Below are 16,360 nucleotides of genomic sequence, written 5' to 3'. Positions count from 1 at the left end.
GCATGATGCTACCACCCCCATGCTTCACAGTAGGGATGGTGTTCTTGGGATGGTACTCATCATTCTTCTTCCTCCAAACACGTTTAGTGGAATTATGACCAAAATTCTATTTTGGTCTCATCTGACCACATGACTTTCTCCCATGACTCCTCTGGATCATCCAAATGGTCATTGGCAAACTTAAGACGGGCCTTGACATGTGCTGGTTTAAGCAGAGGAACCTTCCGTGCCATGCATGATTTCAAACCATGACGTCTTAGTGTATTACCAACAGTAACCTTGGAAACGGTGGTCCCAGCTCTTTTCAGGTCATTGACCAGCTCCTCCCGTGTAGTTCTGGGCTGATTTCTCACCTTTCTTAGGATCATTGAGACCCCACGAGGTGAGATCTTGCATGGAGCCCCAGTCCGAGGGAGATTGATAGTCATGTTTAGCTTCTTCCATTTTCTAATGATTGCTCCAACAGTGGACCTTTTTTCACCAAGCTGCTTGGCAATTTCCCCGTAGCCCTTTCCAGCCTTGTGGAGGTGTACAATTTTGTCTCTAGTGTCTTTGGACAGCTCTTTGGTCTTAGCCATGTTAGTAGTTGGATTCTTACTGATTGTATGGGGTGGACAGGTGTCTTTATGCAGCTAACGACCTCAAACAGGTGCATCTAATTTAGGATAATAAATGGAGTGGAGGTGGACATTTTAAAGGCAGACTAACAGGTCTTTGAGGGTCAGAATTCTAGCTGATAGACAGGTGTTCAAATACTTATTTGCAGCTGTATCATACAAATAAATAGTTAAAAAATCATATATTGTGATTTCTGGATTTTTTTTTTTTAGATTATGTCTCTCACAGTGGACATGCACCTACGATGACAATTTCAGACCCCTCCATGATTTCCAAGTGGGAGAACTTGCAAAATAGCAGGGTGTTCAAATACTTATTTTCCTCACTGTATATATATATATATACACTGCATGTTTAGGGAACGCAAAAGATTAGAAAAATATTTTTTCTCCCATCCCAAATTTTTTCCACCACCATGTTCCTTTAGGGGCTCCGCATATTGTTTTACCCAGTCCCAAACTTTTAATTTGAAAATTCAGTATAAAAATATGAATTACATGATGTTTAAAAATATGATGTAGACAAACAGTGAAATAATAAACGATTTCACTATTTGCTGTCTGAAAATAGTTGACAATTTTTTCCCCCAAAAGTTAGTAACTTATTTACCAAGAAGAAAAGAGTGTTGGGTTATGCTTGATATGAAATATGAGATATGTTGTGTGAAGAAAATAAAGCGATATCAAGGTAAAAATCTTTTTATCTCTCCCTTATACGAGTAGGAAGTGTATTGCTATATCCAAAACCCTTGGCCAAACACATACTGTAACCTTAGCTGTGTCATATCCTGTCAGGAAGCCCTCCAACATACATACATATACCTCTAGCCCCTCAATCTGCCATCATCACACACTTTTGCCCCATACTCTAATGTTTCTTGTCTGCTTTCAACTCTCCACCGTCTTTTTCCCTATTTTTTTTTTTTGTCTTTTCCTATATGTATCTTAAAGGACTGCACATTCACCTCATCTTTCGTCCCTTTCCTACCCTTCCTGTCCTCTGCTCTCTCTCCTCCTGCACTTCATAAAACATCTGGATCTCATTCTGTGGAAAACCAAAACAACATGAGAGAGCGACAAGAGTGAGAGTGAGGGAGATAAAGAAAGGCGGGGAAATGAACAAAAGAAAAAATAATCTGTTGGTGGAAATCAAACAATATGTGAAAGATGAGCACATAAAAACACATCTTGATTTGTCTCAATGCCTTGAACAATAATATTTATTATTGTTCAAGGAATAAATTAAACGGAATTAAACAGACCAGGAGACAGGAGGGTATTGGTTCTATAAAACTTAAAGCTATGTACATAAAATATATGTAGCCTAATCATAACTGTGGTTCAGAAGTATTCAGCTGAGTGAGAGAAACCTTGGGTTTCTGTTGTTTTTATCAGCTTACATCTTAAACAAAATGGTTTCATAGTGCTGACAAAAATGGTTGAATCTGATCCAGGGTCCAGTAAAACTCCAGAGGAAAAAATCTGCAGTTCAGCAACTGGAGCCATAATTATGGAGAGAGGCTGCTGAAATCAGCAGGAAGACCGGTGTGTGTGTATATGTCTCTGGAAGAGAGAGAGAGAGAGAGAGAGAGAGAGAGAGAGAGAGAGAGAGAGAGAGAGAGAGAGAGAGAGAGAGAGAGAGAGCAGTCATGTTAGAGTTCCATATAGATTCTAGGGCTGTCACTTTACGTTCGAAAATCGATTGCACAGTCGATCGGACCAACCAACGCAATTCGAAAACGAAAATAGGGAATCGATTTTAACGATCTTTTCTCGGAGCGCGTCCAGCTCGTCACGATACGCCCGCAGCGAACGCGCGTCACACAACAACTGCAGGCTCTGACAAACACGCATAACAGCAAATTATAGTCTGCATAATGTCTCTTTTTACAACAAAACTGTGAATTCTGCCGGTATGCAGACAGTCTCATGCATTCAGATACAGATTCGGGCTACAGTCTACAATCGCCTGTCATTTGTCAAAATGTCAAATGACAAATTTCGCCTACATATATGTAGGCGAAATTTGTCATTTGACATTTCTAATCGTAAACACAGCTATGTTGAAGCCTGCAGTTTTTCATTGATGTTATGGCAGTCCACTCTGCTTATTGTTTTTCGAGAATGTTGCACTCCTGTTAGTCATTGTGCACGAAACTTCACACCAATAAATCATCAGGAATATTGCTGACTTGTGCGCGTCTCAAGCGCCCTCAAACGTTCGTCCTAATGCCTGTTAGTTGTCCGTGGATTTGCCCATATTTGGCGTTTAAAATGGAAACGTCTTTAGACATGGAAAATCGATTTTACAATCGATTCAATGAACACTTATGTCTCAAAAATCGAACAGGATTTTTTCACAAAAGTGACAGCCCTAATAGATTCCTTCCGAAGACCTAAGTATTAAAAATTGATAGAAGTACAAATTAATGTTTAAGACAAAAGCTACTGTACAGAGAATGATTACTATAAAAAGTCCTTATATTTCACGGCCGTACTAATCGATTTTCAAGATTCAGATGCTCTCTGAAAAGCGAAATGGCATTTTGCGGCTAATATAAAATAGAGTCACTATAGCAACACCCTTAATTACTTTCTCAGGCAGGAGATGGAATGGCAATGGTCTCATCTCGATGTTAGTCTGTACCTTGGAATATTGTATAACAGCACATCTTTGTAAAAAAAACAAAACAAAAAACAGATGACCACAAAATATTAGCAAAAATAATATATATATATATATATAACATCTGTATATATATATATATATATATAAAAGCAGGAAGCTGAAAAAGAGAATATTACAGCCTGCATTATGTGCAGAAACTTTCAGAGACATGGTTAGAGAAAAATGGCTGCCAGAAGATCATCAGAGAGGCATGGAGAAACACTGCAGCCTAGTGGAGCGAGAGATTATGTCAATATGGCATATTTTTATAAGTCTGTTTTTAACTGTAAGATGTATTGATCAAATATAATATATGCAGATTTAGTTTTAGTATAATGTAAAAGCTTCTTCTTCTTCTTTTTTTTTCCAAAATAAAATACACTACCATTCAAAGGTTTTTGGGGTCAGTAAGTAAAAAAAAAAAAAGTTTTGTGAAATGTGAAAATGTGAAGAAAAAAAAAATCAGCAAGGATGATCAAAAGTGATAGTTTTGAAATGTATACTGTTGCAAAAGTTTTACATCTCAAATAAATTATGTTCTTTTGAACCTTCTATTCATCAAATAATCCTTAAAAAATATCCATATTTCCACAAATAATTAAGCTCACAACTGTTTTCAATACTGATAATAATAAGCAATGTTTTCTGAAGGATCATGATTGCCATGACAGAAAAAAATGCATTTTAAATATATAATAAAATAGAAATGTTATAACAAAATATATAATAAAAAAATACTTAACAACCCTAAACTTTTCAATACATAAAAGCATCAATATATTATATGCAATGCAGTGTCTAAGTATTGTTTTTCCAGTTTTGTACTTCACATAATAAAGATCAGTGGGAACAGACTTTCATAACACATATTAGGGATAACTTTCCCTATTTCACAGCCATCTCAAACACTTTCAGCTTAAATCAAACTGGGATAAACTGCATTAATTGCCTTTTAGTTGTGCATGTGAGTAAATATATTTTAATGTACAGTATCTGTAAAAAAGTTTGAATACCTTCTCCTTTGTAATAGCATATAATATTAAAGTCATAAAAAAAATTTTTTTTCAAAGAAATTCAAATAAAGGCACAATGAATATTCACTACAGGCCAGATCAAAAGATTATGCAAAACATAAATTCAATAGGCTTTATCCAATCCAGTCCAAATGTTTGTAGGTTTATGACCTGTAAGCTATCATAACTGCACCCTTGAGCAAAACAATCAAATTTTATCCCTGCAATAAGTGTACTGGAAATATTAAAGCATCTGGTTAACCACTGCCTATACAATGTACTGTCCTCCAACAAAATAATGCATGACCACCTTTATTATACAAAACAAAGATTGTTTTTTTCTTCTTCCCCTCACTATAACAGAAAATATGCATTCTTTTAGTGTGTTGGTGTGTTTAGCTTTAGAAACAGAAATCACGCACAAGCTTTTTTTGTCCCCAAGTATCTTTATTTTTTGTTTTTTAATAATAAATTTCCCTTAGGTTTCAGCAATAAGGATTTCACGTGCTCTTCTTTCTGTTTCTCGGCTTCCTTCCTCTCACACCATCGCTTCATCCCTTCATCCACCTCTGCATTGAGATACACTGCTCTTCTCTAAATAGAAACACAAATGTAAACATCAATGTTTGTTTCTGTAATTAAAAATCAACAGAAAAAAAAAAGAGTCTTACAGCAAACTCCTCTCTTTGCTTTTGTCTGCGGATCTGTCCTTTCAGTGGAGGCGCAGGCCTTCCATCTGAAAATCACATAACAAACGATACAAATCCTTGTCAGAGCTCATATTTACATTCCTAGATTTACTGTTTGACAAACACCTTACAACTGATGCATACAATAGAATTGACAAGCACAATACGCCTGTGCTTAACACCACATTGTTGCTTTTGGCTGTCAAGAAAACATAAAATAAAGTTCCACCTGCAAATGACCAGTCAGGTAGATCTGTTATCGGTCCATACTCTGATCCGCCACGTGCTAAACCATTTCTGAAGACAAAAAGGGAGCAGGGCAATGGAGAATGTATTTGAACAAACCAAAACACTGGTATCAAGATTAACCATAATAGAATGTAATGTATGCAAACATTGTGATTTTATCTGTTTTTTTTTTTTTTTCCAGCAGGTATTAAGTCACATTGTTTTTGTAGAAATGGTTCGTTTGTTTAAACTGGATTTCATATCAGCTTAAATATTCTTATTAGTCATCAACCTAATTGCCTTTTTTTTAATACAATTTGTTATAGTTAAACTGCATAGGAAACTCACTCCAGTCTCCACTTCTTTCCTGCATGGCTCACACACGTCGATGAAAATGAGCGTATTGACTGCCTCGACACTGTAAATGATGTGAAAATAAAAATGACCCATTAATAAGAATTTACTGTTTTAAAAATATTACTGTTCACTCATCAGTTGTTACATTGTGACACAGTGTAGGCTACGGACATTTATTAACACGCAGGCTGAAAGCGAGGTTTTAAAAGAATAACGTTCAGATATAATTCCTGAGCCCAAAACAGAAATTTGGCAGAAAGCATGACACGTTAAAAAAAAAAAAAAAAAGCTATAACTTGACTAACAGACTGTCTCACCTGCGGTACAAATCGTCCTCAAGGATACTGCCATTTTGGATTATAACAACTACGGTGAGCAAGAGGGACAAAACAAAGACTCTGCAATGGTGTAAGGTGGCGTGACTTATTTCTACCAGTAGATGATGCTGTGGTCTCATTAAAGACAACACAGACTTGCCTGATTCACCTGTTGAATAATCTGCAGTTTATTTTCAGCCTTTCTAATCACAACTCGATCTCAAAACAACAGATAAGCTAACATAAAACGTGTTACAACGTGTAATCTGGGAAATCTTGTGGCTACCAGGAGTTTATAATGTCTTTTTATGTATACAATACAAATGTTCTCCGTGTGGTGTTTAGAATAGATTTTAAATAGTCTATAGAATTGAATTGCTTATTTGACTCATTCACAAATCGATTTGAATAACTGACTGGTATGTTTTCATTCATTATACAGTCTTAAGGTGACAAAACATCTTGTAAAAACACGACACAGAGGCGCCTCTGAAGAACGGCCTTTACACCTTCCGCTTAAATATTAAATTGTCTTTCAGCACCGCCGATCCCCTTCATTCCTCTGGCTCGAGCAGTGCTGAGTAAGCGCTGAAACATTCCCGCGCGCGCTCCCAGACAAGTCCACACTCGCCACAGTGCGCGCGAGCTCGTGCGCGCTCCCACAAAACCGCAGGAGAAGCTGCAGACAAGACCAGAATGGGAGGAGGGAGCTCCGGGGTAGGGAAAAAACGAGGTTTTAAACAAAAGAACAGCACTGGGTCTTTTTAGGGTCTCTGTGGGGTTGAATACAGTAACCATACGACTGCAGGTCAGTTGTCACCGGAATTTATGCCTCTCGGTAACTATGGAGCAGTCAGAGGCATTTTCCGCGAGGGAAGAAAAGAAAAGCAGTTACATTGTTGCGCTCGCGAAAAGCACACACGCAGCCGACTCACGCCGTCCCAGGGAACTTCGAGGTATCCCTCCGCACATTCCACAGACGAAAGGCACGACACGACCAATTAGGCCTTAGGGTTGGAAAAATGACACAGAAAATATGTAAGGTCTTCGAGCCATTTACATGTTTTTAGGTTTACGTTTATTTAAACATTGTTTTAAATCTAATAAACGTTACTTATTCGAATTTTCGTCACGTGAAGCGACATTATGTGTAATAAAAACATCTTACGATGTTCTAAACAAAAAAATTAAATAAACAATTTGATTCACGTCTGCATTTACCTTTATTTTTGAGTTTGTCTCATTTTGCCTACAGATAGTTCACTTAATTATATCAACTAATTAAACCACGCGTTCTTTCCCCTTAGACTAGCATAATGTAGGCTATGTGTCTTTTTAATTTAAGAGATTTCAAAAAAAGTGTGCGATTATGTCAAGGTTGTTTGTGTAAGTCCAAACAGTAGGCTGAACCAATGGGCACAGTCTGTTTAAAGAAGTTGGTCTGTGTGACGAAATAGTGGGATGCTATTCATGCGCGCTGCCCGGGGGAAAGGTGTTCCGGTCGGGAAAAAAAGCCACAGAGGAAGAAGAAAGGGGGAGGAAGGAAAAAAATTTGGAAAGAAAGAAACTCTACGTTGAACATTTTAGCACAGTTTTCCGGCGTAGGCTGCGCAGTGTGTGTTTATCTATGCGAATATGTTTGGGTGAGCGATAGGCTACGCGATCTTCTCTTCGACTCGCTGCAGGAGTTTTTTTTCGTATTGTTACGCGCTTTTGAAGACTTCCACTTTTGGGGAATAATGGTCATTTTCTTTCAAACTGGACTGGACAAATTCTGCGGGACAACAAGAGGCTTTGATATGCCTTGTACTTTTTTGGCTGAGGAATAAACGCTTTTGAGTTCGCGGATACGGACGACTCATTTATCCGCACAGATAAACGTTTTCAACTTGCCTTTTTGAAAGCCGCTAGTTGAGGCAGGAAGGGGCCGTGGTGTATCCCATAACCTGTGTGTTTAACGCGCTGGAAATTTATTCAGCATTTAAACTCTATTGTTCTTTTTTAAAAAACAACCGGCAGTGCCGTTTAGGATAAATCCACGGAGACAAAATCCAAGTGGTAATTACAAGACTTGCGAGTGGTTCCGACAACAGTATTGCGGATGTGACTGTGAGACTCGTCGTTTGAATGGACCAGTTCTGCGCGAGTCAGGACGAGAATTAAAGACTCTTTGAAGCCTGACGGTAGTTCCCACACGTTCATTTGCTCACTGCCGAAGACAAGGCCACAAGTAGCTGCAAAAAAAGGATCGCAATCAAATGGATCAACATGCTTCTGTTCACACGCATGTCCAGCAAATTCATCACAAGCAAACAGTTTGGAAACAAACTGCTTGTTTTCAAGTCTAACTAGTACGACATGTAGCCTGCAGAAAATGTCATAGTGTTTTTTATTTATCTTCAAAGTTAAATATTTATTTTTGTAGCTCATCAGAAAGTATTAGTTTTTAACATTTCGTTTTTATGTGGATTTGTTTTTTTGTTGTTATTGTTTTGTAATTGTTGTCTCATATCTTTTGGTCTGTTATCTCATCTGCTGTTGAATCACTTGAATTGTGCTTGTGTCCACACTGTATTTCACTGTATTTATGTAAAATACTATTTAAACTGTAGTCGTTTTCAGGTGGCATCTAAGAGTTCAATTCGTACTTTATATTTTATATTGTAGTTGAGCTTATATTAAAACACAATGGATCGACTTGGCAGCAAACTGAAGCAAAAGCTCAAACTGAGTGACTCTGGAAGTGTCAAATTCAGCAAAAAGAAAAATGACTTGGCCAATGCAAATAACAACAGTAATAGCAACAATGCCAATAATGGAACCGCGACACAGATCAATGCACCCGTGAGCACGTCTCAGTTCCCTCACACCTCCATAGAGGTGTGTGGACAGTCAGCCGGAAGACCTGGCAAATTGGGCACTTCTCAGAGAATCACACCCTCAAATACCACCTCGGCTGCGGTACCTGAGGACTGTGGGCCTGGGATCGAACATCACCCGTCTACTCTCGCCCCTCTTCGGCGCCGGTCGCCCCAGCAGCGAGCATCGTGCTACTTGCCTGAAACGGCTGAGGGCCGCAGTATGTGTGACCAGTTGAGACGAGGCGACTCGCCCAGGTGCGAAGGTGACCTGCTGGGGGCGTACAGCCCAAATTCTCGTGAGGCCTTGAAGCAGCGCCGTTATTCTCTGGAGCTCCAGCAGCTTGTTCGCCGCCAACAGCTTCTCGCTCAGCCGCCTCCGCTGTCGTCTGTACCACCTCCGTACCCGTACCCCCGTTCGTCTGCCATGGAGCCCAGCTTCCTCCATGAATTAGAGCGTCATAAGCGCTTGTCCCTGCAGGAAGCTCTGTTCTACAAGCGTTTGAGTTCGGGTGGCGAACCCTGGGACAGCGGACGCCCGGCTTCCCTCTCTCATCCACCGCAGAGGACCCATGACAGTGGCGTAGGGGGTTTCTACTTCCCCCCTGCACCAGCGTTGAGCCCCTGCTCTTCTTTCAGCTTGCAGGAGTCCGTGTTGGCGAGCCCTCGGTCCAGTTTTGCGAGCAGTACCGCAAGTGGAGGGGGCGGCGGCGGTGGGAGTCCCATGGGAAGTCGGTGCAGCAGTAACCGGACGAGCGGCATCAGTTTGGGCTACGACACCCGCCACACACCTGGGCCCGGCCAGCAGCTGCAGCTCTCCTCGACCCAACTCGGTGGCGCCACCTCGGGTCAGGTGTACTCTGTACTGGCATCAGGGAAAACTGGAGTGCCCCCTGTGGAGATTTGGAGGGAAACAGTGTCGGGAGGAAGTGCGCACGACAGCCGCCACTCGTATCCGCCTGCACTGAGCACACACACTGCAACCTTCCACCGAGCAGAACCAGAATGGGGTCCCATTGACCAGCGGGGATCAAGAAGTGACGATGTGGGCGAGAGGGCACGACACTCCGACTTGCCAGGAACCCGCTACCAGCAGGAGCTCACCCGCCTGATATTGAGAGATGCTGCCCTGGAGGGAGAAGCGCTACTTGGGGGTCTGACGTTAAAAGAACAACCTGTGTCTGCAACCATTCTAGCCAGCTCCGCATCTACCCCAGCCACGGCCGGAGTTCCAGGGAAATCCCTGGAAGAACAGTCAGCTGGAAGGGAATCGTCGATATCTGCGGACAGACAGGAGTACTTTGGTGAGGTCACTTACTCATCCAATTTGCCTAGTTTGTTTATGACTAATGATTCAATGACTCTGAATGTGTGTGATGTGGTGAGATGAAAACTGCTTCAGACCTGCTAAAACCTGCAAACATTCTCTGAAGCAAAAAGCAAGACATAAAACGCATCCATTCAGACTTCAAAAATACATACTAGCCCTCCTTTTTCAGCCCGTTTCTCTAACTAACCATAATAATTAACTTGCAAGTCACCGAGCGAATGTATAACCCCTCCACCCAAGGCTACATAGTATTCTGAACAGACTCCAAAGTCAAAAATATCTGCCTAGAACGAGCATAGTGATTATGCATGACCCTAAATTACAGGCTCTGTGGTACGCTGGTCATACCAAAGAGCTGTGAGTAATACAGTAGGACAGAGGCTGTGTGTGTGTATAAGCGCTCTCAGCTTTCGACCAGCCACAGTTTGAGCGAGGGTGTGTTCATGTGTGTTAGCGTGCACTAGCGTGTGCTGGCGTGTGCTTGTTTAGCTCAGGTATTTGAGTCCTGAGGGAAGGCTCTCTCACACATTTAATTGTGAGGGTAGGGTGTGTGTTTGTGCCTTATGCGTGTGTAGTGCTTTGTTGCGACAAGGAAACCTCCCTGTTGTCTGAAAAGCACCTGTATAAAGTTTAAGACATTACCTCATTCCGACACATTACAATATCTAATTCCTGTATCCAACAGCCTATTAGCCTTTTTTTCCAAGTAATGAAGGGGTTGTGGAGCTCAGGTCAGATTTATCGGTGTGTGTGTGTGTGTACTGTTACTACAAGAAACAAACCCACTGGCTGGTATTATGGAGGAAGAATGCAGAGACATGTATTTTTGAGTCCAGACAGCTCTGCCACCGTGTTTTATGTAATTGGTTATGATTGGATGATGACCTCATTGTCCTAAACAGAGTTGTGTGTTGTGATGCATCTGTTTATAGTATCCTCAAACAGTGTTTGTGGTTGTATTCTTGCTTTCAGGTACGTGTGTGAAGTGTGGTAAAGGCGTATATGGTGCAGATAATGCTTGCCAGGCTCTGGACAGCCTGTATCACACCCGCTGCTTCATATGCGTTTCCTGTGGTGAGTTATCAGTCCCCTGGAATCAGTAGTGTAACACTGAGTCAAAACCAAGGCCAGTATTTCAGTACCTCTTCATTTGGGTCAGTATCTCTCATGATGGTCTGAACATCTCTTATCTTGTTTTTACTTGTAGGGCGAACTCTCCGAAACAAGGACTTTTACAATGTCAGTGGCTCGGTTTACTGTAAAGAGGATTACATGGTAAGAATAACTTCAGGCTAAAAAAAATATATATATATATTTTTTCATTTTGACTTCATGTGTTAATTCTCCTATTCATTTTAGCCAGTGTTTAGGGGTTGAAGTTGTTCTAAAATTGTGTGTGTGTGTGTGTGTAAAAATAATATATGAAAAAAAATATTATCCAAAAGGACATCTGCCAATTATATAATATATATATTTAAAATGTTATAATTTAATATTATTAAAGTCTTTAATTTATGTTTTACTGTAAAAAGATAGGTTGTTTAAAAATATATATTAAAATATATATCAAATATACCTCATTTATTTAATAATTTAAACAATAATAATGATGATGATATTTAGAATATATTTTAAATGTATTGTTATTATTTAAAATGTTGTACACTCTTTTATATTCAGTATTTCTTTAAAAAATATTTTTCTGTTATAATAATAATAATAATCTAAAGAATATTCAATCATTTACTTTTCCTAATCTTTCCTGGTGTCCATTAGTTCTCAGGCTTCCAGGATGCAGCTGAGAAGTGCAGTGTTTGTGGTCACCTCATTTTGGAGCAGGTTTGTGTTTTTTGCGTGAGGTCAGTGTCAGTGTTTAAAGGTTGTGTAGGGTGTGTGTTCACCGCTCTCTGTTTGTGTGTGTAACTCAGATTCTGCAGGCTCTAGGGAACTCTTATCACCCAGGATGTTTCCGCTGTACGGTCTGCTCAAAGGCTTTGGACGGAGTGCCATTCACAGTGGACTACCTCAACAACGTCTACTGCGTCTCTGACTACAACAGGTCTGTTAGACTGAACAGTGTTACAAATGACATGACAACAAAACTATTTGCAATTTGTCTAACATTAACAACTGCTCCGAAACCCTTTTATCCAGATTTGTTGCTGTTGAGGTGTAGTCGTGAGATGAACATTGCTAAAAAATATTTAATTATTTTGTTTTATTTTTTAATCAAATTGTTAACAGTGTGGCAGAACCACATACAACATGTACAAAGTAAAAGTAAAAAAAAAAAAAAAAAAAAAAAAAAAAAAAAAATATATATATATATATATATATATATAAATAAATATATATACAATGCCTTTTATCTCTTTTAAAAGATTGGTGTATTATTTAAATGTTGAAGATTAATGCATTACATACCATGCATTGTTTTTCTATTTACCGAAGAAAAAAACAAAAAAAACAACTGAAAAGGAGCATGTTGATCCAATTCCCTGTATCATTCTTTTAAAGAAATTAATACTTTTATTCAGAAAGGACACATTACATTGATTAAAAGTAACTTTTAAATTGTTACAAAAAAATAATATAGTTTTTACATTTTCTATTCATCAAAGAATCCTAAAAAATGTATCAGTTTCTACAATTTTAAGCAGCGCAACCTTTTCCTGTGATAAAAATAGGAAATGTTACTTGATATCAGCATAATAAGAATGATTTCTGAAGGATCATGTGACACTGAAGACTGGAGTCATGATGCTGAAAATTCAGCTTTGACATCACAGGAATAAATTAAATTATAAAATATATTCAAACAGAAAAGTGTTATTTTAAATTGTAATAATATTTCACAATATTCCTGTTTTTACTGTATTTTTGATCAAATAAAGTTTAAGTTTTAGAAATGTTGCTCCGATTAAAAATAATCTGTTTTTTTGTGTGAAATAATCACAATCAAATTGATAGTAATCAATTTTAATTTAAAAGATAGCATAGCAGTTGCCAGTTTTGTGAAAAGTTTAGCAAAAGACTGTCACACTAGTCAGCTATTAATTCCTATAGTGTCGCGGTGTCTGAATGTTCCATCATCACTGGGCACCTCCAAAACATTTGCATTTACAAGTTGTTAATGTGGATTACATGTTTTTTTTTCTCTCTTCTGTTCCTCAGGACATTTGCTCCCAAATGCGCTGCCTGTTTACAACCCATATTACCTGCTGAGGTAAATAATTCCCCAGTCGTTTCACAGATGCTTTCAGGAGAATGTTCAAGATCTTGATTGTGTGTGTGTGTGTGTGTTTCAGGGCAGTGAGGAGATCCTCAGGGTGGTGTCAATGAACAAAGATTATCACTTTGAGTGCTATCACTGTGAGGTAGGTATTTTGGAAAGTAGTTTGGATAAACCGATTGTCGTCATGTTGTTGCGTCAGATAAGAGCGTATCTACATGTTATCGCACAGGCTTGTAATCCTGTCTTCCTCTTCTTCAGGAGTGTGGGAAGCAGCTGTCTGATGAGCTTGGATCTCAGTGCTTCCCTCTGGATTCCCACCTCCTCTGCCACTCTTGCCACATGACCAGGGTGTGTCACACATAACCTTTCCCCTCACGACACACACTGAAATGAGAACTAATGTGCCTGACCAACATAAACTACTTTGTACTCTCATATGCACACTAGTGACCACTGTAAATTGTTGCCTTTCTAATGTGTGTCTCTTCTATGGCAACTCTATTTTTGAAGATAGTGAGAGGGGAGAAAACACTCTTACTGAGACATGAGGTCATAGTACATTTCAAATGCAAATACCAGCACTGGTAAAAACGATATCACCCCCTAGTGGCTGGGAAATGCAGCAACTGAATCCTGCTGAACAAAATATTTCTATACAAGTTCTCGGAGTTTAAGATTATCGCCTGCTTCATTACTAGAGGGAGTTGAAATATCACAGAACACTGTTTTACTCCCATATCTACTGTTTGCTGTAGGGAAAGAACAAGGGATTTTTTTGCTTAACATTTTTTTTTTATATTTAATATCACTAGCAAAGATTTTGCACTTAAACATGTTTACCTATTAAGAGAATTTTTTTTTTAATAAAGTGATTGCAAAAGGTTAAAAACATTCCTGTATCTGTTTTAATTAATAAATATCTGTGTGTATGAATGAGTGTTGTTTTCTTGTGCAATTCACACATCCAAAAATCAGAGAATTCAAACACTAATGACCATTATTAATGGGATTAATGAAAGAGGGCTGCTATGGATAGATTATTTTTTTAGTCACTCGTCACTAATGAGTTTTCTTTCTTTTCTAAAGCTTTCTGGGTAATTTCTCAATCGAATGCTTTTGGTCTGAATGATTAGATTTAAACAATTGTTTAGTGTAGAAATGACTCAAAAGACTGACGTTTCACACCGTTTTGTATTCAATTTTAAGCCTGTGAAAACACGCAAAAGAACAATATATAGGCAACAATATTTACAATGTTATATAGGAACAATATTTTAGAGCAAAACTAGAAAAAAACCCCTAATTTGCTACAGAATGGATTTCTGAAGTCTGAAGGAAAATATCTGAACATCATTTTTAGAAAATATATTTTCCACACTTAAATGTCACTGCTGACTTTAGCAATTTATAGTGTAGTTTCCTCTCCAACTGCTGCTGGTTATTGCCACAATTATTCTTGGCATCAATGAAATAAACTTCAATACACATCCCAAAAAAAAATTTCCTTCCGTTTTTTATTATTCTTTGTACATTCTGCACATTCATAAAGAAAATAATCCAAAAAGAGAATATTTTGCAATTTATCTTCAAAACTAAAACATTAAAATAATATTAAAAGGCCTCTTGCTATCTGCTCTACAAAGGTTAAATTTATACCTTGTCTGATTCAGAGATGAACAGTGCACAACTTCATAAGACCAGGGAAAGAAGAGAACAGACGAAGGTGGAGATGAGAATCTAACAAATGAATCTACAGTGTGGTTCATAGGATTGGACATCAGTAGTAGTTACTTTAATAAATCAGATCTTATGATCAGCGTCGACAGCAGGACTGGCTCTGTTAACTCACAATAGTGGCTGAAACATCTGGACAGGGGACTTTTTATTCCATCCATTTGGAAATATATTAATTGAATCTGGATACTGCATTTCAAGTCCCATAATTATGCACTGATTTAACAACCTTCTAGCCTAAAGTGGCACTAGTTAAACTATAAATAAAAATACAAGCGAGGACTGCGGGGGGGGAGAGAAGGAAAATATGATTGATAGTCTCTTGACTTTGGTGTTTGTGAGCTTTAAACAGCACACTGATACACAAACACATACACAAGCCTAATTAGTTTTAAAAATAAACAACATTCACCAGACCCTTCATTAGCATTAGTCCTGATTCATTTGAGATTTTTGGGAAGACAAAAAAAAAGAAAGAAGTTGTTTCACCTAAAACAGTGTTGAGTGACTGAAGTGTTAGCAGAACAGTTCACCTAAAATGAAAATTCAGTTATTTGCTGACCATCAATGTGTTGTTCCAAACCTGTGTGTGGAACAGAACAAGAAATATTTTGAATTTTGAAGTAAAAAAAGAAAAGAAGTTGTGTCCATACAATACAAGTCAGTGGGGTTGGTTCAATGTTTTTGACTCTATTGGATAGACAAAACCAGCTGAAACATTTAAAATATCTTTTCTGCAGAGGAAAGTCATACAGGTTTGGAAGAGCGTGAGGGTGAGTAAACGACAAAACTTTCATTTTTGTCAGGACTATACCTTTAATGAGTGAAAAAGACCGGCATTTATCATCCTTAGAGCCTGTCATCATGCTGATGACTCTGATCTTACAAATCCCCCTCACACTTATCCACTCGCTCAAACACACTTGTACACTCAGTGGCGTCTGTCTCTGGAGGTGCTGCTACGGCTCTGTGAGCGTCTGCTGCCCCCTGCAGGTTTGGAGTCGCTACCGCGGCCTCTGTGGCCATCTCTCCTCTGTTCTGCCTCTCTGCCTCTTTCTCTCTCTCTTTCCTTCCCTCTGTCTCTCTCTCCCTCATTTGAACGTCTCACAACACCTGCTCCTGCTCCTCCTGTGTTCCCTCCCTCTCTGTCACGGCCTTTTGCTCTCCCCCTCCATTCTTCTCGTTTTTTGTCCTCTTCCTCCTGGAGTTCCTGCCTCCTCTTCTCTCGCTCCTTTTTGCGCTCAGCACGCTCCAGGGCTCTCTGTGTTGCCTGGAAATAAGCAAAGACTTAAATTGAGGAGGGGTGGGGGGGGT

The 16,360-nt window shown here is 39.0% G+C and overlaps 3 protein-coding genes across 3 annotated transcripts in view; 1 reads left to right on the top strand and 2 right to left on the bottom strand.

Moving 5' to 3' along the window:
* Window positions 1-4,730: 4,730 nt before the first annotated feature.
* mrpl52 (mitochondrial ribosomal protein L52) lies at window positions 4,731-6,503 on the bottom strand. The gene is made up of 5 exons (XM_084107749.1): window positions 5,890-6,503; window positions 5,564-5,633; window positions 5,217-5,284; window positions 4,970-5,034; window positions 4,731-4,892 (listed from the first exon to the last, which is right to left on the bottom strand). The coding sequence occupies exons 1-5, from the start codon at window positions 5,921-5,923 to the stop codon at window positions 4,746-4,748; spliced, it is 384 nt and encodes a 127-aa protein (XP_083963875.1). The 5' UTR covers window positions 5,924-6,503; the 3' UTR covers window positions 4,731-4,745.
* On the top strand, window positions 6,504-15,682 carry ajuba (ajuba LIM protein). Its single transcript, XM_084107716.1, has 8 exons — window positions 6,504-10,051; window positions 11,050-11,151; window positions 11,285-11,352; window positions 11,854-11,916; window positions 12,006-12,136; window positions 13,252-13,303; window positions 13,386-13,454; window positions 13,571-15,682. The coding sequence occupies exons 1-8, from the start codon at window positions 8,578-8,580 to the stop codon at window positions 13,673-13,675; spliced, it is 2,064 nt and encodes a 687-aa protein (XP_083963842.1). The 5' UTR covers window positions 6,504-8,577; the 3' UTR covers window positions 13,676-15,682.
* Window positions 14,800-16,360, bottom strand: part of acin1b (apoptotic chromatin condensation inducer 1b) — an 18,228-nt gene continuing 16,667 nt past the window's right edge. The window contains exon 17 of the mRNA XM_084107710.1: window positions 14,800-16,316. Coding sequence (XP_083963836.1) covers window positions 15,978-16,316 — 339 coding nt within the window. The 3' untranslated portion in view covers window positions 14,800-15,977. The remainder of the gene's footprint in view (window positions 16,317-16,360) is intronic.

The sequence above is a fragment of the Abramis brama genome (genome assembly GCF_963993115.1).
Source record: "Abramis brama genome assembly, chromosome: 3".
Taxonomy (NCBI): domain Eukaryota; kingdom Metazoa; phylum Chordata; class Actinopteri; order Cypriniformes; family Leuciscidae; genus Abramis; species Abramis brama.
The sequence above is the reverse complement of the archived record's forward strand: the minus strand, read 5'-3'. Positions and strand labels throughout refer to the sequence as shown.

Excerpts from the sequence above, each read along its gene's own strand:
- mrpl52 (XM_084107749.1), bottom strand. The coding sequence starts at position 5,923 with ATGGCAGTATCCTTGAGGACGATTTGTACCGCAG. Across the intron at positions 5,634-5,889 it reads GAGGACGATTTGTACCGCAG|TGTCGAGGCAGTCAATACGC; the intron begins GTGAGACAGTCT and ends CATCATTTACAG. Across the intron at positions 4,893-4,969 it reads AGCAAAGAGAGGAGTTTGCT|AGAAGAGCAGTGTATCTCAA; the intron begins GTAAGACTCTTT and ends GTTTCTATTTAG.
- ajuba (XM_084107716.1), top strand. The coding sequence starts at position 8,578 with ATGGATCGACTTGGCAGCAAACTGAAGCAAAAGCTCAAACTGAGTGAC. Across the intron at positions 11,353-11,853 it reads ACTGTAAAGAGGATTACATG|TTCTCAGGCTTCCAGGATGC; the intron begins GTAAGAATAACT and ends GGTGTCCATTAG. Across the intron at positions 13,304-13,385 it reads AACCCATATTACCTGCTGAG|GGCAGTGAGGAGATCCTCAG; the intron begins GTAAATAATTCC and ends TGTGTGTTTCAG.